The sequence below is a fragment of the Australozyma saopauloensis genome, chromosome 3 (assembly GCF_035610405.1).
Source record: "Australozyma saopauloensis chromosome 3, complete sequence".
NCBI classification, from domain to species: domain Eukaryota; kingdom Fungi; phylum Ascomycota; class Pichiomycetes; order Serinales; family Metschnikowiaceae; genus Australozyma; species Australozyma saopauloensis.
In genome coordinates this window covers 1,562,394-1,589,483 of record NC_086133.1, presented here as the reverse complement: position 1 = coordinate 1,589,483, position 27,090 = coordinate 1,562,394, and the positions used below count along the sequence as shown (strand labels likewise).

The 27,090-nt window shown below is 43.4% G+C and overlaps 10 protein-coding genes across 10 annotated transcripts; 3 read left to right on the top strand and 7 right to left on the bottom strand.

Annotated features, from left to right (window-relative positions):
• Positions 1-13: 13 nt before the first annotated feature.
• On the top strand, positions 14-2,887 carry PUMCH_002860 (uncharacterized protein; the record flags this gene model as incomplete). Its single annotated transcript, XM_063021852.1, has 1 exon — positions 14-2,887. One exon carries the CDS (start codon positions 14-16, stop codon positions 2,885-2,887), a length of 2,874 nt encoding a protein of 957 aa, XP_062877922.1.
• Positions 2,888-2,940: 53 nt separating this feature from the next.
• On the bottom strand, positions 2,941-4,347 carry PUMCH_002859 (uncharacterized protein; the record flags this gene model as incomplete). The annotated part of the gene is made up of 1 exon (XM_063021851.1): positions 2,941-4,347. The coding sequence occupies one exon, from the start codon at positions 4,345-4,347 to the stop codon at positions 2,941-2,943; it is 1,407 nt and encodes a 468-aa protein (XP_062877921.1).
• A 367-nt stretch (positions 4,348-4,714) lies between these two features.
• On the bottom strand, positions 4,715-5,740 carry PUMCH_002858 (uncharacterized protein; the record flags this gene model as incomplete). The annotated part of the gene is made up of 1 exon (XM_063021850.1): positions 4,715-5,740. The coding sequence occupies one exon, from the start codon at positions 5,738-5,740 to the stop codon at positions 4,715-4,717; it is 1,026 nt and encodes a 341-aa protein (XP_062877920.1).
• An 895-nt stretch (positions 5,741-6,635) lies between these two features.
• PUMCH_002857 (uncharacterized protein) lies at positions 6,636-7,910 on the bottom strand (the record flags this gene model as incomplete). The annotated part of the gene is made up of 1 exon (XM_063021849.1): positions 6,636-7,910. One exon carries the CDS (start codon positions 7,908-7,910, stop codon positions 6,636-6,638), a length of 1,275 nt encoding a protein of 424 aa, XP_062877919.1.
• A 1,508-nt stretch (positions 7,911-9,418) lies between these two features.
• PUMCH_002856 (uncharacterized protein) lies at positions 9,419-10,528 on the top strand (the record flags this gene model as incomplete). The annotated part of the gene is made up of 1 exon (XM_063021848.1): positions 9,419-10,528. The coding sequence occupies one exon, from the start codon at positions 9,419-9,421 to the stop codon at positions 10,526-10,528; it is 1,110 nt and encodes a 369-aa protein (XP_062877918.1).
• Positions 10,529-11,803: 1,275 nt separating this feature from the next.
• Positions 11,804-13,411, top strand: PUMCH_002855 (uncharacterized protein; the record flags this gene model as incomplete). The annotated part of the gene is made up of 1 exon (XM_063021847.1): positions 11,804-13,411. One exon carries the CDS (start codon positions 11,804-11,806, stop codon positions 13,409-13,411), a length of 1,608 nt encoding a protein of 535 aa, XP_062877917.1.
• Positions 13,412-14,294: 883 nt separating this feature from the next.
• Positions 14,295-17,498, bottom strand: PUMCH_002854 (uncharacterized protein; the record flags this gene model as incomplete). Its single annotated transcript, XM_063021846.1, has 1 exon — positions 14,295-17,498. One exon carries the CDS (start codon positions 17,496-17,498, stop codon positions 14,295-14,297), a length of 3,204 nt encoding a protein of 1,067 aa, XP_062877916.1.
• A 629-nt stretch (positions 17,499-18,127) lies between these two features.
• Positions 18,128-19,192, bottom strand: PUMCH_002853 (uncharacterized protein; the record flags this gene model as incomplete). Its single annotated transcript, XM_063021845.1, has 1 exon — positions 18,128-19,192. The coding sequence occupies one exon, from the start codon at positions 19,190-19,192 to the stop codon at positions 18,128-18,130; it is 1,065 nt and encodes a 354-aa protein (XP_062877915.1).
• Positions 19,193-20,924: 1,732 nt separating this feature from the next.
• Positions 20,925-21,722, bottom strand: PUMCH_002852 (uncharacterized protein; the record flags this gene model as incomplete). Its single annotated transcript, XM_063021844.1, has 1 exon — positions 20,925-21,722. The coding sequence occupies one exon, from the start codon at positions 21,720-21,722 to the stop codon at positions 20,925-20,927; it is 798 nt and encodes a 265-aa protein (XP_062877914.1).
• A 2,542-nt stretch (positions 21,723-24,264) lies between these two features.
• Positions 24,265-25,515, bottom strand: PUMCH_002851 (uncharacterized protein; the record flags this gene model as incomplete). The annotated part of the gene is made up of 1 exon (XM_063021843.1): positions 24,265-25,515. One exon carries the CDS (start codon positions 25,513-25,515, stop codon positions 24,265-24,267), a length of 1,251 nt encoding a protein of 416 aa, XP_062877913.1.
• Between the last annotated feature and the right edge of the window lie 1,575 nt (positions 25,516-27,090).

The window sequence follows — 27,090 nt, the reverse complement described above, 5'->3', positions numbered from 1 at the left end:
ATAGATATGCTTCATGTGTTGCATGTGCGGCGGTCACCCCAGATGTTCTTGTATACAATCTCATAGTATAACCGCGCTGCTTATCACACTCAAGATCAAAGAGGGGTCCAATACCTCTTTCGAGATTGCGACCTATTTTATTTTGTCTTCTAGAACGTACATGTATTCTTCCATAGAGTCTCTTCTTGCTGGGGCCCGCTTGGCCCACGAGGTGGTCGCTGAAAGAATCAATCTCTACAAGGGGCCCTCACATGCTGGTGGTGCTAAATGTCTAGCGAAGCAGTTTGGTCCAGGACAAGTGCCTGATGGTGTTCCGGAGAACTCAATTACGAAGTGTCTGCCACTTACTGTCGAAGATGGCGAGTTGGTAGATGTTCAGGGAAGAAGAGTAGTTCTCAAGGGAATAAACGTGGATGCGGCAATGAAACTTCCTGTCAAGCCTTTCATGCCGTCATATTTGGGGGATGCGAGCAAAGCTGACGACTTATTTTATGATGGTGACAATGTGTCCTTTGTTGGGCGTCCTTTTCCCTTAGAAGAGGCTGAAGAGCATTTTCGCCGAATCAAATCTTGGGGCTTCAACACCATACGATACTTGGTGACATGGGAGGCCTTAGAGCATGAGGGACCTGGGAAATATGACGAGGAATTTGTGGATTATACAATCGAGGTGTTGCGAATCATTCATAGGGTAGGCGGGCTTTATGTGTTCTTTGACTGCCACCAGGATGTGTGGTCACGATTCTGTGGAGGATCCGGAGCGCCAATGTGGACACTATTTGCTGCTGGCTTGCAACCAAAGCGTATCTCCGTCACTGGTGCTTCGGTGTTGCACAGTGATGGCCAGTTTGACGAGAAATTACGTAGCGAATCTAGTTGCTACCCCAAAATGTTGTGGACCTCCAATTATAAACGACTTGCACTGTTTACCATGTTCACGCTCTTTTTTGCAGGAGAAGCTTATTTCCCCAACTTAAAAATTAATGGCACTAACATCCAACATTATCTCCAAGAGCATCATTTCAATGCTTTGAGCTATTTATGGCTGGCAGTTGTGAAACGTCTACCACTATTGCTAGCTAATGGTACAATTTTGGGCTTCGAGCTGCTCAATGAACCTAATCAAGGGTTGGTAGGGCACCCAAACTTGGACAAAATTCCTGATTGTCAGCATTTACGAATTGGTACAACTCCTACAGTATTTGACTGCTTGAAGCTTGGAGTTGGTTTACCTGTTGAGGTTGATGTGTACAAAATTGCGATTACAGGGCCCCAAAAGTGTGGTCGTCAAATCATGGACCCTAAGGGTGCCCGAGTTTGGCTCTCTGCACAAGAAATGATGGACTGTGATGAACATTATGGTTGGAAACGGTCTGGTTGGCTTCCAGATACATGCATATACTCCCAAATTGGTATTTGGAATTACAATGATGAGAGAATGGCTCTGTTGGACACTACTAGTCAAGAGCGTCGTTTAGCCTTTGCTTCAAATGAATGTCAGCTATTGAAACCAACTTTTTTCAATGATAGTCCCAAAAGGTTTAAGGGTTGTTATCGCCAAGATCAAGACTATGATGTAGTGGATACAAATTTCTTCGTCAATGTCTGCTTTGTGAACTTTTATCTAGGCTTCAAAAAGATGATACGTGCGCTGGCGCCCGATGCCTTTGTTCTCATTCAGCCGCTTGTGTTAGTTATCCCTCCGAATTTGAGAGATGACCCACGTGGAATTATTGACAAGAAGACAATTTATTGTCCTCATTATTATGACGGTATGTCTTTGATGTTTAAAACGTGGAACTATAGGTTCAACGTCGATACCTTGGGAATCATGCGAGATAGGTACTCAAATCCATTATTTGGAATCGTATTGGGTGAAACAGCAATTAGGAATTGTATCAAAAAGCAGTTTTGTGACATCACAAAGGAAGGGAAGAATATGCTAGGTGATATCCCGGTGTTGATGTCTGAGACTGGAATGCCATTCGATATGAATAATAAGAGATCTTACAATAACGGTCGTTTCCGTTGCCAGACCTCAGCTCTCGACGCTTTGGCGAACGCTCTTGAAGGCTCAGACATGCATCATACTTACTGGTGCTATGCAAGTATCAACGGTCATAAATGGGGAGACCACTGGAATAACGAAGATTTCTCTTTTTGGTCCTCTGATGATCGAGATGTGGCAGCTCTATGTGACACTCAGGACCTGCTCAAAAAGGTAGAGGCATTAAGTTTCAAGACAAGCTCTACCTTCTCGCGTGAAAGTTATGGCGGCAGTAGAATTAGTCCATCTTCGAGGCAACTCGTGAAGAATAGACTTCTCTATCACAAAAAGAGGTTCTTGTCGTCCATCTTCTGCCCTACAGATTTGATCGAGACGCAGGAATCTGAATCAGATGCAAGCTCCTTTTGTTCAGACGATGCGACAGAGACCACATCTATGATTTCTAATCATGGCCCCCGTCGCATGAAAGAGCATCACAAGAGTTTTTACGCGTCGCCTGATGGCGTTCGTGCTGTCAATGCTGTCATACGACCTTACATTATGACAAGCCCGGGCGTCCGTAAGAATTCCAACTTCGATATAAAGGAGACTGTTTTTGAGCTCACGGTAGGCTTTGACTTCCAGCAAGCATCAGTTGCGCAGACCAGACCAACGATCATTTTTTTGCCTAAATGGCATTATCCGATCCTCACCTACAACAATGTAGACGTCACTAATGGATTCGTTCAACTCGACTCAGAGAACGAGCAATTGCATTGGTTTCTTGATATGTCTTCAGAACGCCATGAACCAAACACAGTCGTTGAGCACACTATTATCATAAGAAGACATCGACTACAAAAAAGGTCAGATCCTCCTATAATTTGCGGAGGCCAGTGAATACTTTTCAATTCAACGTTTATTTAATCATCCCATGTCATTTATTCGTAGATTTAAAAGTCCATCAGGTCCTGTGCTCTTTTGTTACTACCGGTAAGCTCGTCCTTAATTATTGAGCTCACATAGGTGCTGAAGTAATCAACATAAGGCTTGAGAGAAGATTTGGCATAATCTGATATGGCCTCAGATTCAGAGGATTCCGAAGGAGCCTTGTACGCACTATTTGCATCCCAAGTATCAATCTCGGTTTGAAGCTGGCTCAAATTTGGTGCGTTCACTGGGTTGAAACCATAAGCATCATCTTCCATATCACTTGAGAGGTTTCTAAAAGGATCAAACGGAACACATACATTTCCAGTTCCCGGATGAATACAAAATGGAGACTTCAACAAATGAATCATTTGTTTGGACACTTCCACATCCAATCTAGGATACATGTAATAAATGATGATTTCCTTTTTGGCATCAGTCAATTGGACGGCCTGCGACTGATGCTTGAGAACCTTCTGGCCAACGCTCGTTAAATCGTCCCATTTCTGTTTTGATGACGAGTACGAGGCCTGATCCTGCCATTTGCTCTTTAATGCCTGTCGGAGACCCTGGTCTGGAAGAAACGATAGTAGGGTATCTACGTGATCCCAATTGGTATCCGACCCTGCACTAGTAGCCCAGGGATTCTGTTCCTCTAAGATAATCTCGGAGAACTTATCTTTTAACACATCGAACGACCGCTCGATATGAGGGTGGTAGGGTTTCTTAATTCCAAGTGAGGTCCGGCCCATTTTCAGCATTCGCCCACTTAAGACATCCATATACTCTACAATCGATTTGCGCGCCAGCTCATCCAACAGCCGCGCTCTACTGTCGCTCACCCAACAATGGGCACCTCTTCTACCAGAAAACACCCAAATAAAGTGCTCAAAACCAAAGTCCTCCCGGAGCGCCGCAGTTATGATCTCAGCAGCAACCTGGATAAATCGCCAACATTTCTTACATATGTCTGTCTTCAGGCAGCATGTTCTGATTTCATCATAATCGGTCAAATCGATGTCAAACACCAACTCCTTCTGGAGCGGCTTCATAGCCGACTTCGGCAAGTTTTTGCGCTCCTTCGGATTCACTGCGTATACCGCTCCAACTTCAAAACGCGTCGGATTAGCTGCTACTACCGATTTCTTGAATTCATCCACAGATGCAAACGAGTTGTACCGCTGATAAGCACCAGACCGGAACTCGTACGCGAACTCACGCATGGTGAACTCACGCGTGGCTTTGGGCGAGTGACTCAACCATCTGAAAATCTGCTTGAAGGGAAGTAGTCTCTCGTAGTAAAATAGCATGTCCGAGGACAGCGGTTTGTACAATTTCGAAGAGGTATGCATAGAAGCGTTCCGATCAGTATCTGAAAGCAGTTGGCTGTCAGCATTGAACGATCGCATCGTTGGGTCTTCGGCAGTCATAATTCTATATTGGTATTTGCAGCCAGTGGATGCTGAAATGAAGACGAGATTGTGTAGCTAATGTGCGTGTCACGTGACTTGTTGATTACGAATTTAGACGTGTTTAAGGTTTTGGGAAGGTCAATATTGCAATTTTATGTATCAATTCTGACTTTTAAGCTGTTAGATTTGAATATGAAGGTGTTATAATCTCTATATTGCGTCAACTTCTGGGGTAGCTTGGCCTTGAGGGTGTCCACACAGAACACAAGAGGGAAAAGAAATCTGGAATATTATTTTACAATGCTCTTCACTAACCGTATATTCATACTAATTTATTTCATGAAAAAGGAAGCTATATGATTTGGTGGTCATAGGCTCATATCATTTAGGCAAACTCAAACGCCTTATGATGAGCATTGTAACGATAACCCTGAATTGGATAGTTCTTTGCGATCTGAGCAATCTCCTCCAAATCATCGTGAGTTAAGTCTACAACCAGGCCTAAGTTGGCGTCCACCTTTTCTGGGGTACTTCCACTTGGGATAGGCACAACCTTAGCAATCTTCTTGATGCCATAGAGATCTGTGTTCTCGCTGAGGGCCAAAATCCACGACAAAGCCAATACTTCTAAGGTTGTGTTCTTTTTGTGTGCGAACTCCTGAAGCTTGGCAGCGAATTTCGTGTTTCCCCAGTAGTTTTTCTCGGAAAACTTGTCAATCATACCACGCACATCGCCCTCGCGACGACATAATTTGTAGAATGAGTCAAAGTCGTTGGCAGTTCTTTCGGTCAAGAACCCTCTTCCTAAAGGAGAGTATGCCACCACAGTGATGTTCTGTTCGGAAAGCTCTCTCAAAATTCCGTTATCCAAGATATCTTGGCAGATGAGCGACAATTCGAGCTCGACAAATTGAATTGGAGACACGCTCAGAGCTTTACGAATAGAGTCGATTCCGACCTCCGAAAGCGAGATACCGTCGATCTCTCCAGCATCCACGTGGGTCTTGATAAATCCTATTGTCTCATCATAAGGAACGGTTTTGTCAACACGGGCCATCTCGAAGATAAGTTTTGGTCTAGGGTTCATTTCTCTAGGAAAGAATTTAAGGATGTTGTCGACACTTCTTTTGATAGAGGGTTTCGATCCATCTGGTGCTAACGTCTTGAGATCACATCCTCCCTTGATAGAAATGGTCAAGTCAGGAAATTCCTTGTGGTATGCTTTCCAGAACTCAGCCAAAATCAGGATATTGTTGAGGTCTGGCCCATAGAATTCCCCTCCGTTGAAAAAGCGAACTCCATACTTTGAGGCAGAGTAGTGCATTGTCTCAAGTGCCTGTTCCAAAGGAGCGGGAGTTGGAGTCCAGGTCAAAGACATGGTGCCGAAGCCGAATTTGCCAGGGATTGACATTCTGTTCAATTGATAATGGAACTTGTGTGTAGTTGTTAATCAGTTATCCGATGAGATGCAACAGAGGCAAAGTCAAGAACGGAAGAAGATGTATTGGTATTGAAGAAACCTAAATAACTACAGACGAGGAATTGACTAGGAATCCGGCCCTATTTATATTTTTTTTTTGTGGGGGAACGCGGAATTGCTAAACGGAATGGTTGCCCAATTCTGCACAGCTCCGATGTAGGAAATGGAAAGTCAGTGCATGGAAGTGCGGCTGAAATCAACAGTTTCTCGAATTCGTCAAAATATTAGATTGTGAAGGAGAATTCGAATTTCAAGAATAGAAAAGTGAAACAAATCATCTTTTTTATGGATTTCATAAGAAAGCTGCATTCGAACTCACAATATTCGGGAAGGAAAAAGGTTCTCAGAATCAGTGGAGTGACATCATAGAACGTTGATAAGGCTGGTGGCAATGCAATTTTGTACGGGGAAGATGGCAAAATTATCAATGGTTTGGATGAATAGAGCGTCTCAACTGGTGCTTCTCGTGCATGAAAAAATAAGTTCTGGTGGCGTTTTGGTTTTTTAATCGCGCAAAGTATAATTTGTGAATGGGCGTGAAATGTATTGGAAAGAGCGAAATTGGAGGATTTCCGTGGAAAGCCTAGAAATTCGAAAATTCAAAAATCGAATAAATTCAGAAATTCAAAAATCGAATGAATTCAAAAAACGCACACCCAATGGGTTCACATTACACCTCCAGTGTTAACCTTCATCTGTGTTTGAGATGTAGCGAGGTTGACTAGTGCACACAGCTTTATGCGTTTCTTTGAAAGGAGTATTTACATCTTAATTACTGTTTTACGATGGTTCCATTATCCATTCCATTGATATCAATACGCATCCACTACTGTTCGGTCTCAAAAATTAATGAAACTCCCTCATCTCCGGCAGTGACGAGCTTCTTACCGTGGTCCATAACGGCGAAGTCGAGAATACCCGCGTTGTGACCATATCCGACAAACATCTCGTCTCCCGTACGGGCATCCCACTTATACATCCGGCCATTCATGCAGCTTCCCACTAAAAATGGAGTGTTCTCAATGAACTCGAGCTTGGTGGCAGCATCTTCCAACTTGATAGTACGTCTGACTCTCCACTGTAAGCTATCGAACAACAATACGTCTCCCGAGACCAAGCCAACGGCAAGAATGTTGACGGTTGGATTGCGGCACCAGGCCAAAGCCTCAATTGAAAGATCAGCAATGTCGTCAGCGTTGTCGAGCGCCTTGACCGTGTGGACAATTCTACCAGTGTCCGAGTTGACGATAGCCAACTGACCGTCTCTGGCGCCTGCGGCAAACACGTTTTTGTGGGCAGTGATCTTAACCCATGGACTTTCAACGCCCTTGAAATTGTCATGTGGCGTCAACTTGTAACGAACGGCACCGGTGAAGGCGTTCCAACACACAATCGAGCCGTCTTCTGAGCAAGTTATGAGAGTAAGTTGTTCCTGGTTGTCAACATCGACGAATATGCCGTCGTTACATTCCATACTGTGGGAGAAGCCTCCCATTATTTGTTCTAAGGAGCCCAGTTGTTCATCTATGCGGTATACCCAAACAGATCCCGATTGGCCACCCATGGCAAAATATAGCTGCAGAGGATGAACAGTAACCCAAATGGATTCTTCCTGGTCATCCCACTCGGCAAATTTGGTCCATTTTTGTCCTCCTTTGGCAGACTTGTGTACCTGTGTCAAGCCAGCCATATCAGTTGTGATGACGTATTTGCCATCTCCAGTAAAACCACCAGCAATGACACTCTCCTTGTGACCTGCAAGCTCTCCCACGAAACGCGGCGGCTGCGTATGCGTAGTCCACATGTATGCTGTTTCGTCGCCTCCACCAGTGACTACCATGGGCAATGAGGGGTGCTTAAACACTGTGAAAATGCTATCCTTATGCTGATCGAAGTAGGTCCATGAATTGTTGGACATATCAATTTCCAATGTCTCTTCCTGACCTTCTACATCCATATCATCATCGTCATCTTCTGGGGCAAGGCCATGGTCGTCTGCCACTTCCTCGATTTCGTCCTGATCGACGTATGCCTCTTCATCATAGTCGTTGGCGGGTTGTTCCTGATGCTCTTGGGTATTTTCCATTTCTGAATTTGTCATTTTCGTGGAATTACTGGAGGTGGAACAGATGGATCAAGTAATGGAGATGAGGGAGATGAGGACTACATGCAGGAGATAAATGGGAGACATTAGTAAGGGAATCAGAAGCTTCTGGAAGTGGGGAGATGGAGATTACCGACATTTTCATAGATTTCCGTACGCGAAAATCGATACCGGAGCAGAAATTTCAAGGACAACTGTTGAGAGGCCAAGGTCACTTAGAAATAGAGAAGAAGTGGTGAATGGGAGAAAATAATTGGGGTATGCAACGAACTTCAATTTCAAATGTTCACATCTAGCAATAAATTAGTTGTTCTACATGAATTCATTTCTCTTTCCCACTATTTTAATTCAAGGCTAAAGCCTCGAGCTGTTGCATTGCAAGGCAATCTTCACAAGTCCAGATCACCTTGACTCTACAACTGACAATTCCCAACGATCGATCTAATGAACTGAATTTAAAACTTCGGGGAGATGAAGGATAATTAAGTAATAAATCTTTTAAATAAAATCAAAATCAAAGTCTTCTTTTGATATCTTTATCAATACAACACTGTCAATTCGTGTCCTCTTGAATCACTCCCTTCAGAGACAAGAGTAAATTCACATTTTTCTCGAATCAAAAAGATTCACGATTACTATAAATATCCGATACCAATTTTGTACTATGTAAGCCTCATATTTCCATTCCCGTCAAGAGCTCAAGCTGTGCAGTGAGATCCTTCTCTGCCCGAGCATTCAACTCCTTATTTTCATTATCCTTCTTTAGCCCCTCCCGTAAACTCTTTGCATCGAGAGCAGCGGCCGGTCTGGGAGCCAGCCCAGCCTTTGCCAATGTCGAGTGGAGAGATTGAACATTGGTAATGTCCATGTTCAACTTGTCAATCTCAGCACGAGCATTTTTTGAGGCCTGGCTGAGTTTGGACTTGGATTGTTTCGATCCCTTACCGACTTTAGTGACTTTACCCAAGACTCGTGGTCTAGGCGTATTCTTTGCTTTTGTGCTGGCACCTCTCTTTGCCATTTTTCGAAGAAAAAGACTTTAAATATGTTTGATCTCGGGTGTAGACTCGACAGAATTGACCACCGGTGGTTATTATTATGAGATTGAGCTGTTGCTTGTAAAGTGTAGGTATTGGGTGCAACTAAAAAATACGCGATGAGCATCGCAAACTTGGTGCATTCAGATAAAGGAAGAAACGGCTACTGAGAACCAGAGAAAATATTATTAAATTCCTGGGAATTTTTCACTTGTTTCTAATATCAAAAAAAGTTCATCTTCTGATATTCAACTCCTCATCCCATGCGGATACTTCTCACCTTCTGTTTTTCAGCCACTCCACACTGATACTTCACCTATTCCCACGCCAACAGCGATCTGTCTCCGAACAAGTGCACTAGATTCATAACCTAAGCACAGTTGTCAGAGCTTGTATTTAGAAGACCAAAGCTTTTTTGTGCACAAAACCTAAAGCGTCTCTCTTAAACTCTTTAATCAAAAACACGTCATGGTATCATCTCACAACCGTGACAAACCATGGGACACTCCAGACATTGACAAGTGGAAGATCGATGAGTTCAAGCCTGAAGACAATGCTACCGGTCTTCCATTTAGTGAAGAATCGTCCTTCGTTACTCTTTTCCCCAAGTACAGAGAGAACTATTTGAGATCGATTTGGGCCGATGTCACCAAGGCGCTAGAAGACCACCAGATTGCATGCCAGCTCGATTTGGTAGAGGGTGCTATGACCGTGAAGACCACCCGTAAGACATTCGATCCTGCTGTAATTTTGAAGGCCCGTGACTTGATCAAGCTCTTAGCCCGGTCCGTGCCCTTCCCACAGGCCGTGAAGGTGCTCCAGGATGATATTGCATGTGATGTCATTAAGATCGGCACGTTTGTTTCTAACAAGGATCGTTTCATTAAAAGAAGACAGCGGTTGGTGGGCCCTAATGGAAACACTCTTAAAGCCTTAGAGCTTCTTACCAAATGCTACATTTTGGTGCAGGGTAACACCGTCAGTGCCATGGGTCCATACAAGGGCTTGAAAGAGGTCCGGAGAGTTGTCGAAGACTGTATGAAGAACATTCATCCTATCTACTACATTAAGGAGTTGATGATCAAACAGGAGTTAGCTAAGAACCCAGAGCTAGCCAACGAGAACTGGGATCGTTTCTTGCCCAACTTCAAGAAGAAGAATATTGCCAGAAAGAAGGCTGCTCCGAAGAAGGAGAAGAGAGTGTACACACCATTCCCTCCAGCACAACAGCCACGTAAGGTTGATTTACAGATAGAGAGCGGTGAGTATTTCTTGGGCAAGAGAGAAAAGGAGAAGAGAGAGTTGCAGGAAAAGAGGGCCCGCCAGGAGGAGGTTTCTGAGCAACGCAAGGTTGAGAGACAAAAGGATTTCGAGGCACCTGAGGAGGATGCCTATGAAAATAAACTAGTTGATGAGAAGAAGGAAAAGAAAGAGAAGAAGGAAAAGAAGGACAAGAAAGAGAAAAAAGAGAAGAAAGATAAGAAGGATAAAAGGGACAAGAAAGAAAAGAGGAAGTTAGAGGACAGCGAAGAGTCCAGCGAGAAGAAGAAAAAGAAGAAAAGGGATTCTCCCGAGTAAACACAATAAATTAATTCATCCAAGGCATTGTTTCATGTAGAGGCGAGTCTCTTGCAATTGTTAAGTTGAGACGATTCTCCTTTTGTATGATTTACACCATTCTCAGGTATTTCTATATGTCAATTAACCGTAATGAGTGTCGATTATATTAATCACAATTTTTTTTACTCGCTTTCAGCAAGAAAGTCGATAGTGTCAATGCGATTGGGGTCAAAGTAAGTAATTTGACTAGAAGAGTGCCTGGTATTCAAATCAGCCAGAAGCAAAAAGATTGCAGCACCACAATTTTACACATGGTCTCTCACTACATTACTCAGTATGGCTCTCAGTGGCTTGACTAACGTTGATCGGACGGGGAACAGTATTTTTCACTTGATATGGCCGCAACCATTGGTTTTAGCGCACATTTTATACATATCATATGTGTTGGACGACACATTGTTCAAAGTTAGAGCTTCACAGAAATTATCATGAATCGTAATGTTAAGCAGTCTCTCAGACTCAGATCTTCCAGTGTTCGATGAATACCAGGCATGATCAAGGATCTTCAATATTGGCCGAAAAGAGCCAAAACATAATTCAAGAGATGATCCAATGCATAAACTTTGATGATCCTGAACTTTTGGAGAATATCAACAACTGGTACCCTTTAGGTGGCTGGATAGTCACAAGACAACAACTACAAAACCGAAACAACCATAAAACCTTCAGATTTTGAATAAAAAAGGCAACACGATTGAAGAAATTCACAGGTAGTTTCTTTTCATAGGCATATTTTCTAGCAAAACAAAAGTCATTTTACAGTGAATAACGCCTTGTCAATTCTAAAGGGTTCTGCAGGCTGCAGAGAAACTGTATTTACAGCCCGATTAGGCAAAACCGTCTCAAACGCTTTTCAGATCCTCAGGGCCAGCAACTATTTCTGGACGAATTCCAGCATACTGAACTATTTCGGCCTCTCTCGCTTTGTTTTAAAAACTAATATTACCTTGTACATCATCATTTTTTGTCCGTTGGGGTAAATGCATCTCATCTATCGATTCTGTTGTCTGCAGTATTAGTAAACAGTGGAGATCTTTTTAGGTGTAAAGCCATGATACACCCAATACCATCCAATTCATAGACCATATTTCCACACCTTGTCATCCTATCATCAAAGTCCACAAGTAATCATAATTCTTCTTATTTGGCATCACAGAGACCTGCCATTTGCACCGTTCCCTCGGCTTCATTCATTGAAATTCTCTGAGCTTAACAACACCAGCCATCGCTTCCATGTCCAAAATAGACCAGCTCTTGGTTCTTGCAGACTCTATTACCACCAGTAGCGAGGTGCTCCTCAATAGGGTAAATGAGCTGAACCTGGTAGTGTCGCTGTTGATGGATATCCACCACTCTATCATTTCGGCAGATACAGAGATCGATAACTACACCCAGCTCATCTCACGAAACAACAGCTATCTCAACGAGATGCAGAAGCTCCATGAGAAATCTTACTTTCTAGAAGTGAACATGCCATCTAATGACATTTATACCAATGAGACGTCATACTCGAACTTGTACAAGGAATACACATACTTGTGGCGGAACTTTGGCTTTGACAATCTAAATTTTGCAGCAGAAGAGGATGATGTACCAGAGCCAGAGCAAAGGTCCCGATTGAATCATATGCTTTCCATTCTGAACCTCAATTTGAAGCCACTACGGTGCAAATCCACGAAGGTGGAGAAGAAGAAGTCGCGGTACAGACTTAGCGGAGCCTTCAATTTCAATCCTTTGGCACCGAATCTTCCTCCAATTCCTGACTTGCAACAGAAGGAAACTCTTCAAGCAATTTCTGAAAGTGGCTCATCCAGGTATGTTCTGAACGCATCCTCGTCAGATATCTCGAGCATCATGGACGAAAGGCCCCATCGTGACTCTATAGCATCGACGCATTCCTTCGGTCTACATCGAGGAAGTAACGTTGAGAATCATCAAGATGCAAATCTGCCTTTAACCTTGGATTCTTTCACTGGAATTAACATCGATGAATTCGACATGAGTAGTGTTCAACACCTGGACTTTGACTACGACTCATATAGTCCAGATCGAAATTTTGATAACTTCAACGAATTCTTGCGGAAGAGTAGGATTGACCTCCAGGGCCAGCTCCCAACTTTGAAGAAGTCGGTTTCGTACGAGTCAGTGTTTTCAGCGCCAGTAACCCTCACAGTTGAAGCACCAAAAAAGTTTCACAATCCGGTTGACATTTTGTACACACAAAAGCGAGAAACGCTGACTCAACAAACGGTAGAGGCCATCTACTCACTGCCATTTGACGCCCCACTGAATTTCAAGGAGCTTTCCAAAAAATTACTTATAAAAAAGTCTGATCCAATAGAAATTGGAATACCACCGCATACGGACACAACCACAGCAACCTTGACACCAACACGCAAATCTAGTTATGGTTTGTTTCAACTAATGAATTCACCCTTAGGTTCTCCACGAGGTCTAAAAGACTCTCAGTTTGCACAGAGCCTAAAACCGGAACAACAAGATCGCAAGGGTAGTATCGATTCAATAAGCAAGTCGCTAGCCACCAGTTTCTTGAACTTGGTGGGCACTTCGCCCATTGCCTTGAATACAATTTCTTCCGTACCATGTTCGACGCATTCACCACCTGAAAAGATAAAGAAGATGAAAAAAGACTTGAAAGAGCCCATCTCTGTGAACAACGATTTCATGGCAAAACGTCGTCCGCCCCTAGATAGGGAAAAATGCACAAAAGCCCCTGTGAAATCACCACTCTTTCGCAAAGAATGTACAAAGCCTCCTATTTTGTCGCTGATGAAGACGGATTTGCTCAAAGATGCCTTCAAAGAATCGCTCTTTTTTTAATTCATCTCTTCACATCCCTTCCTCAATATGCAACTGATTGATTTGAGGTCTTATGAAAGAGATAATGATAGATATGCAAGATTGGAATTGAAACTTCTAATATTTCACCCCAGCTTATGAACACACGTTTTCGAAAGGGTTGCAGTACATTCTTGATGATGCTTGAGACACGAATTGCGAATTGACATTCATGTGAGAAAGATTAAAAATTGAAGCACCTAATATCAGGGCAATTGTCATACAACAGTTGACTCTGGAGATATTTATTCTTTCAATCCGAAATTCGTAGTAAATTTATCTTTGAAAAAGTATGTGGAACAAAAGCAAGAAAAAGAAATTTTCGATGTTTACTGTTGAGAATGCTAGTACATTATTAATGAAAAAGGTATTGTTTGGCTACTGATAGTTTAACTGATTTAGTACTTAGAAAAAAGTAGATAGTGATTAACCTCTTAACTTAAACGGGCGGGCGAAGCCTCTCTTTTGTATGCGGGAACTAATAGCATCCCAATCTGTGGCCCTTCAGCTAGGCGTCACAGGTCGATTTACACCGTGCTCCAGATCGAGACTTCCTAAATTGGTCAGCTGACGTAAGCATTCTAACGTCTACCTAACAGATCCAAAAACGTTTGACATCTGTTCAACTTTGTCCTTGAGATCGATCGCAAGAACTGATTGAGGCAAAGAGACATCGCAAATTATATTTGATATTCAAGCATCTCTTGACTGTTCGAATCCAATGAGGCCTAAGTGTACATATTTCTTTTACAGGACTTTTCACGCTTGCGGCCGAACTGTCGGTTCGAATGTGGCGTGAACATGAGCGGTATCTTTCGTTGTAGTATATGTTATCATTTCATAGACGATAGTACTCAATAAGGATTTAAGCGAAGGCAGATCCCTTTCTAAATAGAGAGCTATTTTGTTTGGCGTGGTCAACACGCTTTTCGATAGCCTGCGTGTGTGCACTTTTCATTGGCACGCCGGTTTGCTTCAAGCTGACATTCTTAGAAATGTACGTTATTGAAGCTTTCGACCCAGAAGCCACCTTGTATTGTTTGTTTACAGTCACACCACTGAATGAGCCTGTTGATACCTGACCAACTTGTTTCTCGTGATACAATTTGAAGGAGCTTACCATAGAAGGCTTCTTGAAGACATGACCAAAGTCATCATTTTCGTCGTCATCCGTAAGTAAATCGGCAGAATCTCTTTTGTTGGATTCTTTCTGAGAGTCAACACCGCTGAAGGAGTACAAATTGCTTTTACACCTGCTTTTGAGAGCGGCGATGTCTTCCACGGGCTCTTCATCGACTCCATGTTGGAAATCTGCATCCTGTTGAATTTGAATGTACTTGCTTTCCTCCGTGCTGCACAAGAAACTCAACTGTTTTTGGACATATGCTTCATCTAAGCGCATGTGTTTCTTCATTGGCACAGACTCGGCGTCACCTTCGGTGACTTGGCTGTCCGCGATAGATGGTGATTCCTCTTGAGTTTCTTCCACAGAGTCTTCATTCTCACTGTCAAGAAGGATGTGTGGACTCATTTCCTCGGCAATGGATTCGAAAAAAGCCTTCGATTTCTCACTCTTCAACAAAGAATTCACTTTTTTGTTCTCAAGGAGTCGCTGTTTCTGCTCTTCTAGCTTCTTTCTTCTATACGCCATCAAAATTTCATCCTCTTCATCGCTCAATTCGACATCAAATCGAGAAGACCTGGCACGCTTTGTGAGTCTATGGTTTTTTATATCGTCGATTAACTTCTCCAATTCTTGTCTGTCCTTGATTTGATACTGTTCCATGAACTTCTTACGCACGTCATCGTCGTTCAAAACGAGGTCGAAATTGTTATCGATCATTCGCTCATCTTCAGAGTTTTCTTTGTCAGATAAGTCTTGATCAATACCACCAATACCCTTCCATTCATCTTCGGATTCCTCAGCCTCTCCTTCAACAACACCCTTCACTCCACGGCGCTCCATTTCTTTTCGTAGCTTGCGCGCTTTTAACTCCTTCCGGCGGATCTTGGCCTCGTAGAGTTCGAGCTTCTGTTTCAAGATTTCTGCTTTTTCAGCAGGGTCAACATCCTCAATGTCAGAGCTTGGTTGGATATCCGCAGATGCTTTAGTCTGAAGCACACTCTGACGGCCTCTCTTCACTGCAAGCGCAAAGTCTTCGTCTTCGTCATCAGAGTACGGAATTACTTGTGAAGGAAGCACCTCATCAGCTTGGGTGCCTATGTAGTCTTTTTGAGTCTCTTGCTCATGTGCGGCAGAGAATTGAGTAGAGCTCATTTCTTGAAATGAAGGGACATGTCTTGGTTCTATAGTAACATTCGCTGACATAGAATCGTCCATGGAGATGTTCTGTTGCGATCTAGGAGGTAAGTTCAGAAAAAGCTTTGGCGACAATGATTCATCAAAACCATCCTGAATGATCGAGTCAAGAGGCGTATCAGGCCGAGCTTGGTCGCTGTGAATATGGGTCACAACGTCCTCGGCTTCTTCATCGATATCTAGGCTTGCGCCTCCAAACATATAACTGTCATCATTTCTAAGGTCTGATGATCTCGAGGCTGGTTTTGCGACAGGCACAGCAGCTTCCTCGTCGATAATGTCTTCATCATCGCTCAAAATAATTCTTTTGGCTCGCTTAAATACATTTGAGCCATTTTCATCATCGTCTAAATCATCCTCGTTTTCCAGCTGGCCTGACTCTGGAATGTCCGAGTCGGCAACATCATCGCTGTCAGGAACCTCTTCCTCCTCGTTGGACTTGTAGTCCATATCGTCCGAATTATTGAGATCGCCGTTGGAGATTCGGAGAAGGGCTGCTTTGGCCTTTTCCTGTTGTTTTTCTTTCTTGCGGACTCTTCTAGCGCGCTCCATTTCCCGCTCCAACAAGTTACCCATTTCTTCCTCGTCCTTCTCAATTTCCTCTATCAATTCTGCGTCAGGATGTTCCAATTTCATCTGACGCAATTGCTTTGTATTAGCACGTCTCAAGGAAGTGAAGAGGTCTCTTTTTTTCGGAAGCTTCCTGGGAAGCTTTTTGGAGAACTTCTGTTTCACAAGCAACTCCTGTTCCTTGCTCAAGGAGGGTATGACAACAGGTTCTTCTATGGCCAAGTCATCATCGGAATCATCTAAGGAAATCAACTCTCTCGAGGAATTGGAAGGGCTTGACATGAGTTGGTGCTTGAGTCTCAAGGCGTAATCAGTAATGGGAGATTTCTTTTTCTTAGGTGTCAAAGCCTTGATGCCGTTGTTAAGAACATCAATAGCATCCGGGATTTCAAAGTCGGAATCTTCATCATCATCAAGCTGAATGTCACCCTTGGCAGCCGTAGCAGCTTGTATTGGAGAGGTGCTGGGGCTCAGAGCGGAAGCAGCGTTTTCACTATTGAGCGGATCTTCGTGTTCGCTCTCGCTATCAAAAGCTTCCATGAGACGATCGATTGGATTGAATGACTTTTGTGCAAATGCAGGTTGGATATTCTTCTTGAGTTTTTGGTCAGATAAGTCCCGCTCGATCTGATCAAGCTCGGCCCTGGTGGTAACCGTCTTCTGGATAGACGAGTCAACAGTCGTATTAGCGTCATCATTGAGGTCCTCTTCCTCGTCTGTGAGCGATGCGCGAGCAATCTCTGATTCGAGAAGCTGTGTCTCCTTTGAGTCTGGAATAATTTGAGTTTCAGCGGTTACGAGCGGAGCACTTTCTTCTGATTCTACATTTTGGGTCGATTGACTCAAGTGAGGGAGCTGAGTCAATTGAGTCAACTGGGACGCACCTTCTGGATGGGTGTCTATTTTCTGAGTTGATACCGGTGCATTTTGGAAGTCAGAGAGATCAAGCTCCAATTGTGGGAGTGCCACCGCCGCTGTCTTGAGTGTTGGCCGAAGCGGTTTGGACACGGTCTTTTGTGGCTTCTCCGTATTTTGTGTTTCAATTACCGAAACTACCTGAGTCTCTTTGGGAGCCAGAAATAAGATGGATTCTTCGAAGGAAGGAATGGCCTGTGTGGCGGTGTCCACGCCATAGAGTCTTTCTTTCACCTTTTTGAGAATAGAGCTATCGAAGTCCATGGCTTATTTGGAAAATGTGTGTTCTGGTATTTGTAGTTGATGGGATAAGATCTATACAATTTTGTGCCGGAAACTGTGGACTACGATTTCGTGGACTGCGTTGGCGTTCTTTTGAGATTTGTATCTTTGTTCGTCAATTCCTTATCAGGACGTGGTTGTTGCTATGATAATTCTAAAATGAGGTTGAATTAGATGAGGTACGTTACGCGTATACGCGGTGCGCGTTACCAGAGTGACGGAATAGAAGGGAGCAAAAGGAAGGAGCATATATTTTTTTTTTTGTTTAAACGGTTTTTGTAATTATAATATTTCTATTCTATTCGTATTTTTAATTGGTCGTTTTCGATGGTTGTTTGAATTATATTCCGTCGAAGGTATTTTGAGATCCTTGCTAGACACTAGAGATCAGGGCATTAGACGAGTGAAAAATAGCACAGTTATGAGTCAGTTCTTCATTTACTTGAAATATTTTCAAAGTTTTGACAAGATCAATAATTAGGCTAGTACTCAGCAATGAAGACTAGCAATTAACCTCTCTTAGAGTCTATACAATGTACTAGAAACCTTCAAGGTTTCCATGTCCTCATCTATACATCCGTCTAAGGTGCCGTGGTATTGGCTATATACATTTACTGCTTCCATGCAGCGGTTTTTAAAACATCATTCACAGATTTCACACCATTGGAAAGATCATAGATCATTTGCTTCTGCGCAACAGTGATTGTGCTGTTTCTCATCAACTCATCACAAGCTTCCGTCTGAACTGCGCTGAGCTTTTTTCCGGTCTCCAACACAGCAGTCTCTCCCTTGACCACTTCCTTCACTTTGCTGGCGAGCAACAGCACATCTACGTCCAAGCTGTAGTCACTAGTGGCAATGAATTGGTTGGTGTCGGGTCTACGGGGTGGCAATTGCTGAATAATGGCCAGAGGTAACTTGTATGGGTATTTGGACTCCAAGAGAACACGCTTGGACACTGCAGCTACTCTGGACCCAAGATGAATGCCCATGGCGGCAGGTTTTCCATACAAGAAAGTGTCACCGGTGATCTTTGGCTCTAGTGGCAAAGCGACAATGGTCTTCAGGGGAAGAGCACTTGTAGTTCTATCGCCACGAGCTCCGTTTGTTCTACGCCCGCTGGCTTTAGCCTTAAATCCAGGGCCGTCTCTACGTTGCTTTTGAGGAGCAGGGGTCTCTGCGGTGTCCTCTGCGGATTTCGTCTGCTTTGCGCTTCCGGTTGCAGCGTTTCTTCTGTTCTGTCTCGCAGGCTTGGAATCGTTGGATCTTGGGCGGGCGTCAATGAATCCAGACAGCTTTCTGTTCTTGAAGTTGTTTCTATTTCCAGTTCCACTTGCATCTGTCCTTTCGGTGTTTCCGCTCTTTTCGGTGTTTCTGAAGTCGAATCTGTTGCTCTTCATAGGATGGTCCATTGAGGCGATCTGCGTGCGGTTAGTCTTAGAAGCCGAAGATTTGCCAGGGGCTGGAGAAGCTGGTTGAGCCTTGTGCACCTTTGCCTTGTGATGGGTCTTTTTTAAAGGTTCCAGAGATGGTGTTGGTGCAGCGTCCTTCTTTTTCTTGATTTCGACGTTGAGGTTGTCGATTCTTTTCATCAAGCTGGACAAGAAGTCCGAGCCTGTGGGTTGGGTGGCATACCCTCTGACCGACCGGGCCACTACGGGGAGTCTGGTGAACATTGCAGAGGAGGACTGGTGAGTGAAATTTTTTGGACTGTGTTTCCTGCAGCTATTGGTGGAGGTGCCAGTGTCGAGTTTGGAGAGTGAACAAAATACATACACTCAATTTAGCGGTGCTAGTGAGGAGGGAACATGATATAAATTCCTTGTCTTGTTTTTGAAAGTTTTTTTGTTTTCCAGGCGCTAGGTTCAGGGATTTGTGGTGGTAGCCCAAGGGCGACCAGAATTGAGATCGAGATGTAAAAAAAGAGGTAGGAAATGTGGATGAGAATTGATGTCTTACGACTCGAATTTTTAATCCCGTTTGCATTTTCGAATGGATCCTGATTGTTGAAGGATTTCCGGGTGTTGCACGACAATAGGAAGAAATATACATCGTTCTACCATGAGAGGTCACATTTATTTGCAAAATATGGACGTATCCGCCCTGTCAACGTGCTCTTATTTTTGGAGTTAACCTTTCTCAATACTCTTCTGAAGGGTCGTTATATAGTCTGTGACCATCGTCGATCTGTAGATCCTTATGCATAGCGAGTTTTACTTGCGGATTGAAGATACTCCATACACGTATCTTATTTACAGGAAAAATTGGCTTTTCGACCTCTTTGCCAATCGCATAACACTGAAATTTATTAACTGGTGAGTGTTGTCTTGGAGGCAAATAAGTACAGCCCAGATCATTCACCAACGGACATATCTAGAGATCATTACTGAGTAATGATTCATTCATTTTCAATAAGATTTTCTTTTCGTTCTAGGTTCTTTTCGGAGGCTCCGAGCCAGACTCATGCCGATCTGTCGATTCTGTCTTAAGTGCTCAAAAACAATCGGCCCTTCAGACTTGTCAAATTCTATCGCTGCTGGAATTCATACACTTCATCGAGACATGGACGCTCTGACTACTAAGTCTTCGGCCAGCTCTGTCGCCCACATGCCCCCACGAACTTCACTCAGGGTGCTACAGTCGACTAGTCACATGGTATGTTCTTAGCTAGTATTTCACAATTGTACAAAAAAAAGCCAAAGGCTTTCACTTTCTATCGGTATCACGTATCACAATCATAATTTCTCTTCTGCTATCAGAAGTATGATTAATTCCTAGATTTGCTTAAACTAGTAGAACAATAAATCGACAGATTCAGCAAGGCACTCGATCATCTCTTGAAGAATTGTCTAAGAATAATTATCGTACATCTTCAAAACGGGCCGAACTTTGTCCGGTTTGCATTGAAATGGCTGATTCGTGTATGCATGTTTCGACTGACCCGATTTGATAATAATTTGATCAGGGTGATACACATCTAGAGCAAGCATACTTTAAGACAACAGCAAAAAGCTCGATATATTAATCTCACGATACCGAGAAGAAACTCCTCGAATCTTTTATTTGTGAGTATTTTTGTCGGAGTCGATTCAAATTTCATGGCACTGCCATGAACTAAGATTGTAATCGTTAACACTTGAACAGTGTTGGGTTCGGAAACAGAGGCCCAGCTAGCTCATAATTGAAATAAGCAAATAGCGTTTATAATACTCTTCTAGCAGTCTTGCTTTGAATGCAATGATGGATGTTGGATAGGTAAAAGACTTCAATGAGTCCTAATAACTACCAACTTACGAAATCGAAATGTTCATTGAAATTATGTTTTAGTTTTAATTTATCATACCGTCGCATTATCATTATATTCAAGCCGTTCCTTACAATCATATCTCAACTATCATGCTTGGACCTTTACTTTCTCAACACTTCTGACAACTTTCTCTCAACGACTTTGGAAATGTACTGACTCAAAGGACTCAGTTCGTTTGTTATTTGGCCCTGCAATGTCAATTGCACTTGTTTCTCGATCAATTTGCCCGTGTAGTCTACCTCGATGTTGACATACTGATCAAGGTTCTTCAGAGCAAGAATCACTTTCGCCTGCGAATAGCTGACCAACATGATCGAAAATTGCGCCTTCTCATAGTCGACACCTGTCACTGTTAAAGATGTGCCATCTACAGCAATAAAGCCCTTCTCGACAATATAGTTGATGTTCTCCCGCTCGCGTAGTTCAAAAGTGTACGCAATAGAGTTTCCATCAGCTTGCTTCGCGCAAATCCGAGCTACTGTGTCCACATGGCCTTGTACTACATGTCCGCCCATTCTGACATCGCTCTTAACTGCTCTTTCCAAGTTGACTCGGGATCCCGACACCAACTCACCCAAGTTGCTGCGCCTAAGCGTCTCTGGTGCTAATCCCACCTTAAAAAAGGTCTTTTTTTCATCGAACTCAGTCACGGTAAGGCAAACACCATTTGTGGAGATCAGATCACCCAAATGAACATCAACTAAGATCTCAGCGCAGTCTCCGATGACAAGCGAGACGCCGTTTCCACCAGAGACAGAAGCGTCAAGGGCATTGGCTTCAAGTACGGTCCCGATGGTTTCAATGAGTCCAGTGAACATGATGAAGGAGTTTCGATAGTAGTCGTAGGAGATAGGAGTTAAGCATATGGGAGAGGTCTTGTGGTGTACTGGCTGGCACATCACGTGATTTGATTTCGCCGTTGGACTTAGTCAAATTTGAGTGTGTCACCTGACAAAACGTCAACAGCGGAAAAACTTTCGCCGCTGGAAAGTGGTGCTACAGAACAAAAGCAACAGATACTCTACGGCTTACAGAGAAAATAGCTCCTGGCGATATATTATATTTTGCAACAAATTAAAGAATACATATAGAACACTATTATTAAATAAATACTCCCACAGGAAATACTTTTACCATTCCGTTTCTAATTACTAGTCAATAAACCGCAGTGTGTTTAGAACAACAAAGCAGCACCGACAGCGGCAACGACACCAGCAACACCGACGTTGGCAACTTGACCAGCGGCAGCCTTGGAGGAGGTAGAAGAGTGGTTGGAGTGGTTAGAACCGTTGGAAGCGTTAGAAACGTTAGCAGCGGAAGCAGCGGTGACGGCAGTCAAAGCGAGGACAACGGACTTGAATTGCATTGTGATTATTGATTGTAGTGAGGAAGAAAAAAAAACTACGGAAGGATGGGAATTGGAGCTACTTATATAGGGAGACCCAGGTCCGGGCCTGCAGGTGGCGTGACATTAGCCGAAGTGCACTGCCCGTTACTTTTTTCGTTACTTTTTTTCCGTTGAACAACTGTCTGCAGGTGCGATGTCGACTGTCTGCAGGCCGGTTGCAGAAAAATGCATCCACTTTATTTCAAAGGGCATTATTGAGAGTGTATAGGTTAAGGCAATAAATCAAAATTTGTATAGATCAGAAAAAAAGGAGTGGGGTAAATTAGTTAAAACCAAAGATCCCTCTTGCTGTCAATTTGACCTTTATCTCTTCAATCTTAATCGTTTAGGATCTTTCCGGGATCCCCACTTGATCTCCTATGGTCTGGCTATAGTATAGGGGAGAGGCTCCTACGGCGTTGAGGAGCCTGTAGATATTGCCCCGCCTCAACGTATGATACACGGTGAATATCGCGATAACAGGGGCCTGGGCAAGGTAGGAGCGATCTCGATCGACCCACGCGACAGGACTGCCAGCGTAATCTGCGGAAGAGTTAATTAGGAATTTAGTGAATTTTTCATGTTAAGGTTTTCATTGCTTTTGTTAGGGGGTAACTTCATTTGGAATAGTTTATGTGGAAGCACGTAGAGGCAAATAAAGTGGTGTCAGGGTATCGCTAGAAAGACCCAGAAAGTACCCGTGGGGTCATATTGTTCGTATTGAGCTATGGCGGTCTGGGCACCTCCACTTCATATCTCTGGGATGGTGGGTTGTTAATGAAGCAGATTGGTACTGATATGATGTACTATGAAACTACAAATCCGGAGCCAAAAGAAGACTACTGCTTGGCGTTTTTCTTTAAGAGTTTCACATTTACAATGAACAAAAAAGCGATTTTTCTCCGAGCGTTCTCTGGACGATCGTTCTCGGAGTTGTCGCCGGAGCTAAGAAACATATCGAATGTCCTGCCACACCGGACCGAGGCGCACCGCTGACTTTGATTTGCATCGTTTCCAATATTTTTGGAATGTCCAGCCTAGAACGATCCCCCGGCCCATTCTCCCCTGCGTGTTTCATGGCATCTTGCGATCACTTCGAATTCCACCATAGTACGCATCTTGACTCATTCTACGCCTTCTTTATTGATGTTAGGATACTGGAACAGGGGCAAGGCGTGCGTAAAGATGGCATATTTCGGGTATATGCATGGCTGGAATTGTGTATTGGTGAGGGATATGCGTCAATGTAGTCCTATTTTTCCGGGAGATATACACTTCGTAAAACTTTGAATGGAGTCACCTGTTCAATTTGCTGGACCACAAGAATGTTTTTATCTATTTGCTCATGTTCGATTTTATTTTTTGACTTGTATTTCGAACGTATCGCGTTATTTTACGGAATTGCTGTTGGTAGTTTTTTTTCTCGGCCTGTACAATATCTGCACCAGCGTTCTATTTGGGCTCAATTAGGAAATTGCAGATGTTCATTGGTCAATGTCCTCCCAATCGGGCCATGAAAATTTTTCACTGGATCGCTGACCCTAAAATTAAACTTTGATGGTTGTCCAGACATATGTACGTGCATCAACTCTCTATTTTTAGTCGCGGACTCCATTGGTGCTGTTTTGCAAACCAAATCTTATCGTTAAGAGTAAGATAAGGCGAGATTTGGTGTGGAATGTGCATCATAGACAATTGGCACGAATCGAATTCCGTAGTGAGAATAAAAAATTTCAGAGATTCCTATGTGTATTATCCGATCATCACTATATCCCGGATATTGGCTGTTTTGAGGTTGCACAACTTCTGACTCCAGCTTCATTCTCTGTTGTCGCAAAATGTTACCTTGCATGATTCGTTTTCTAACTTCAATTTCGTTGACCTTATTATGTTCAAGTCATCGTGACTTTCGTTGACAGCTCAATTACATCCAGTTCACTTGAACTCCCATTGACATACCTATTACATTCAGTTCATCTGTACTTCCGTTGACTCGTTTATTCTTGATTAGATCTACTAGGCCGCTCCGTATCATAAATTCTTGCATATCTTCTCTACTCTCTTATAAGAATAGAGGCTGCACCCATACCAGTACCAATACACATGGAAGTCAATCCAATTTGCCCCTTCTTCAACAAAGGCAAGATAGTGGCATATTGTCTAGCACCAGTACAACCCAAAGGATGACCCAAAGCAATGGCACCTCCGTTGATGTTCAACTTATCAGAGGGAATGTTGCATGTCTCAGCAGAGTACAAACACTGAGCAGCGAAAGCCTCATTGACCTCGAACACATCAACGTCACTGACAGTCAAACCAGTCTTCTTCAACACACTGGGAATGGCCACTGCTGGGCCAATGCCCATGATTTCAGGTGGAACACCAACAGAAGAACACATCACGAATTTGCCTTGGATAGGATAACCATGCTTCTCGGCCAATGATCTTCTCATCAACAAAACGGCAGCAGCACCATCAGAAACCTGGGAAGCGTTACCAGCGTGGGTAACACCGTCTGGCTTGAAGGCAGGACGCAATTTGCCCAAAGATTCGGCAGTGACACCCTTTCTTGGACCCTCATCAGTGTCAACAATGCTCTTCTTGATCTCGCCGGAGCCCTCATCGTCATCGTCATCATCCTCACGAGTGTAAGCCTCAATAGGCAAGATTTCAGACTTGAAGAGTCCCAGAGAAACGGCATGCTCAGCTTTTCTGTACGACTCAGCGGCAAAAGCATCCTGTTTGGCACGTGGAATGCTGTACTTCTCGGCAACGTTCTCGTTGGTGATACCCATAGGGATCAAACACTTGGCCATCTGCTCGTTCTCCTGCAATTCAGGGTCCACCTTTGGAATGGATTGAGGACCATAGTTGGCAGACATGGACTCCACACCTGCACCAATACCACAGTCGATCTCACCACACTTGATCTTGTTGGCAATGTCGGACACGGCCATCAATCCAGAAGAACACTGTCTGTTCACAGCATAGAAAGCAGCAGAGTTGGGAATCCCTGCAGCAAGACATGCACCTCTGTGCTCAGAAGCACCGGCAGCTCTGTTCAACACATTACCAACGGCCACGTCTTCAATTAAAGTGGGGTCCACGCCAGTCTTCTTCAAGAACGCTTCCAAGAACTTGGTCAAGATCCAATCCGAACCCACGTCCTTGAAGCCACCACGACCTCCCTTGGTCATGGCGGTTCTGTAAGCACCCACAATTACAACATCATCGGGGTTTTTCTGGAGAAGGGCCTGTTTAGAGGATGGGGATAATTGGCCAGCCAATTGGTTCAATCTGTCCATTTTGTTGTTCGATACTTGAAAGTGTACGGGGGTGTACGTGTGTATAAATTATAAAGTGTGATTTCTGCTTTTGGCTGCTAAGATTTAGCGACAATTGGGTCTTTTGACTTGTTCAGGGAAAAGAAAATGGTTGCAGAAAATCTGGGGTCAGACTTCTTTATATAGAGGCTATCACATTCACTCTCCGCATTTCGCGGGTATCGGATGCAGACTGCAGACAGGCGTTTGAGGTTGGAGCCGAGGGTTCAGGTCATGAAACACACCGAGGTAGGTGTAGGTGATGAATGAGGTTCGGTAGTGTACGGGTTTCTTTCATTTCCGTTGTGATACAAGTAGTAACAGTAAATGTACGAATTGACAGCTGATTTGCTGAGTGTATGAGCCGAAGAGTAATGAACGTATCAATTCGAAAATGAGGAGGGATTTGGATAGTATACATATTTATAGTACTTTCCAGGGCTCCATTTCTCTGCTCTTTTTTGGCAATAGCTGTTGTCATTCTGTGTTGAATTTCTCATGACATTGTAATAACAATGGGTGCCAATCCGGCTAATCCTGAAACGGGCCGAATCCGGTAAAAATCATAGGGGGATGCATTTCGCTTAAAAAGGATTTAGAAACCTTGTCTAAATAGACGGCGTGAAAATCTTGCACAGTTTGTTTGCATGTGTCGCGAGGTGTCAGTGTGATTGTGTTTCACATGTGACAATCACGATGAACGAAAATGATAGGAGATGCTGCAAAACGATGCCATTCTGAAGTTGGGTAGCTTGATGATTGAATTGAATTATTCAATTCTGAGGTTATTTTAATCAATCTCGTTGATAATTGCTCAGGAATGCACAAAGGACTCAGTAATGAAGGGATTCAGCTGGACAGCCCACTATTTAGGATCCCTCTTTTCGAATAGAGGTGGTTTTAGAAACATTTTGAAAACAGGATTGTTAGGGAACAAGCATCATTCTGTCGTAATTTTAGATCAAGTATTATACTTCCTCGAAAATCTTCCAAAGCTGGAAAGCCGTCCAGAATTCATGTGAATTTCATATTCGAATTGAATTGATTCTTAGTTCTCTTTGACATTGTATTCATTCCACAGCTTGTCTCTACCAAAAGCTGTCTCTTAGACAGTTGACAAGACTGCCTAGATATTTAGAATCTGTAATTGTATCGACAGATGGCAGCGCGACCAGTTCGTCTCTATCAACTCGCACCGCAAATTTTACCCTCTCTTCATGAAGAATCGGAACGGATTGACTATTGGACTAGCCCATGCTCTGAGATGGCCGTTTCTATGGTCCGAGAGCCTAAAATATGCGACAGGCCATGTTTATGTGAATAGCGTATCATCTTTCGTAAATATTAAATGCCTATCAAAGCCTTCAAAAGTCTGAACAAGATTGCGCCTCATACATTTGTGTAGCATGGTACAACAGCTACATGGCAAAAGCCAGCGCATATCGACAACACAATCTGAGATTTGAAAAGAGAAAATATTATATTTCATCTTCCAGGAACAAGTTCTATGTTTCAATTTATGCGAATATCATCATCTGCTCCTACGTAACACAAATC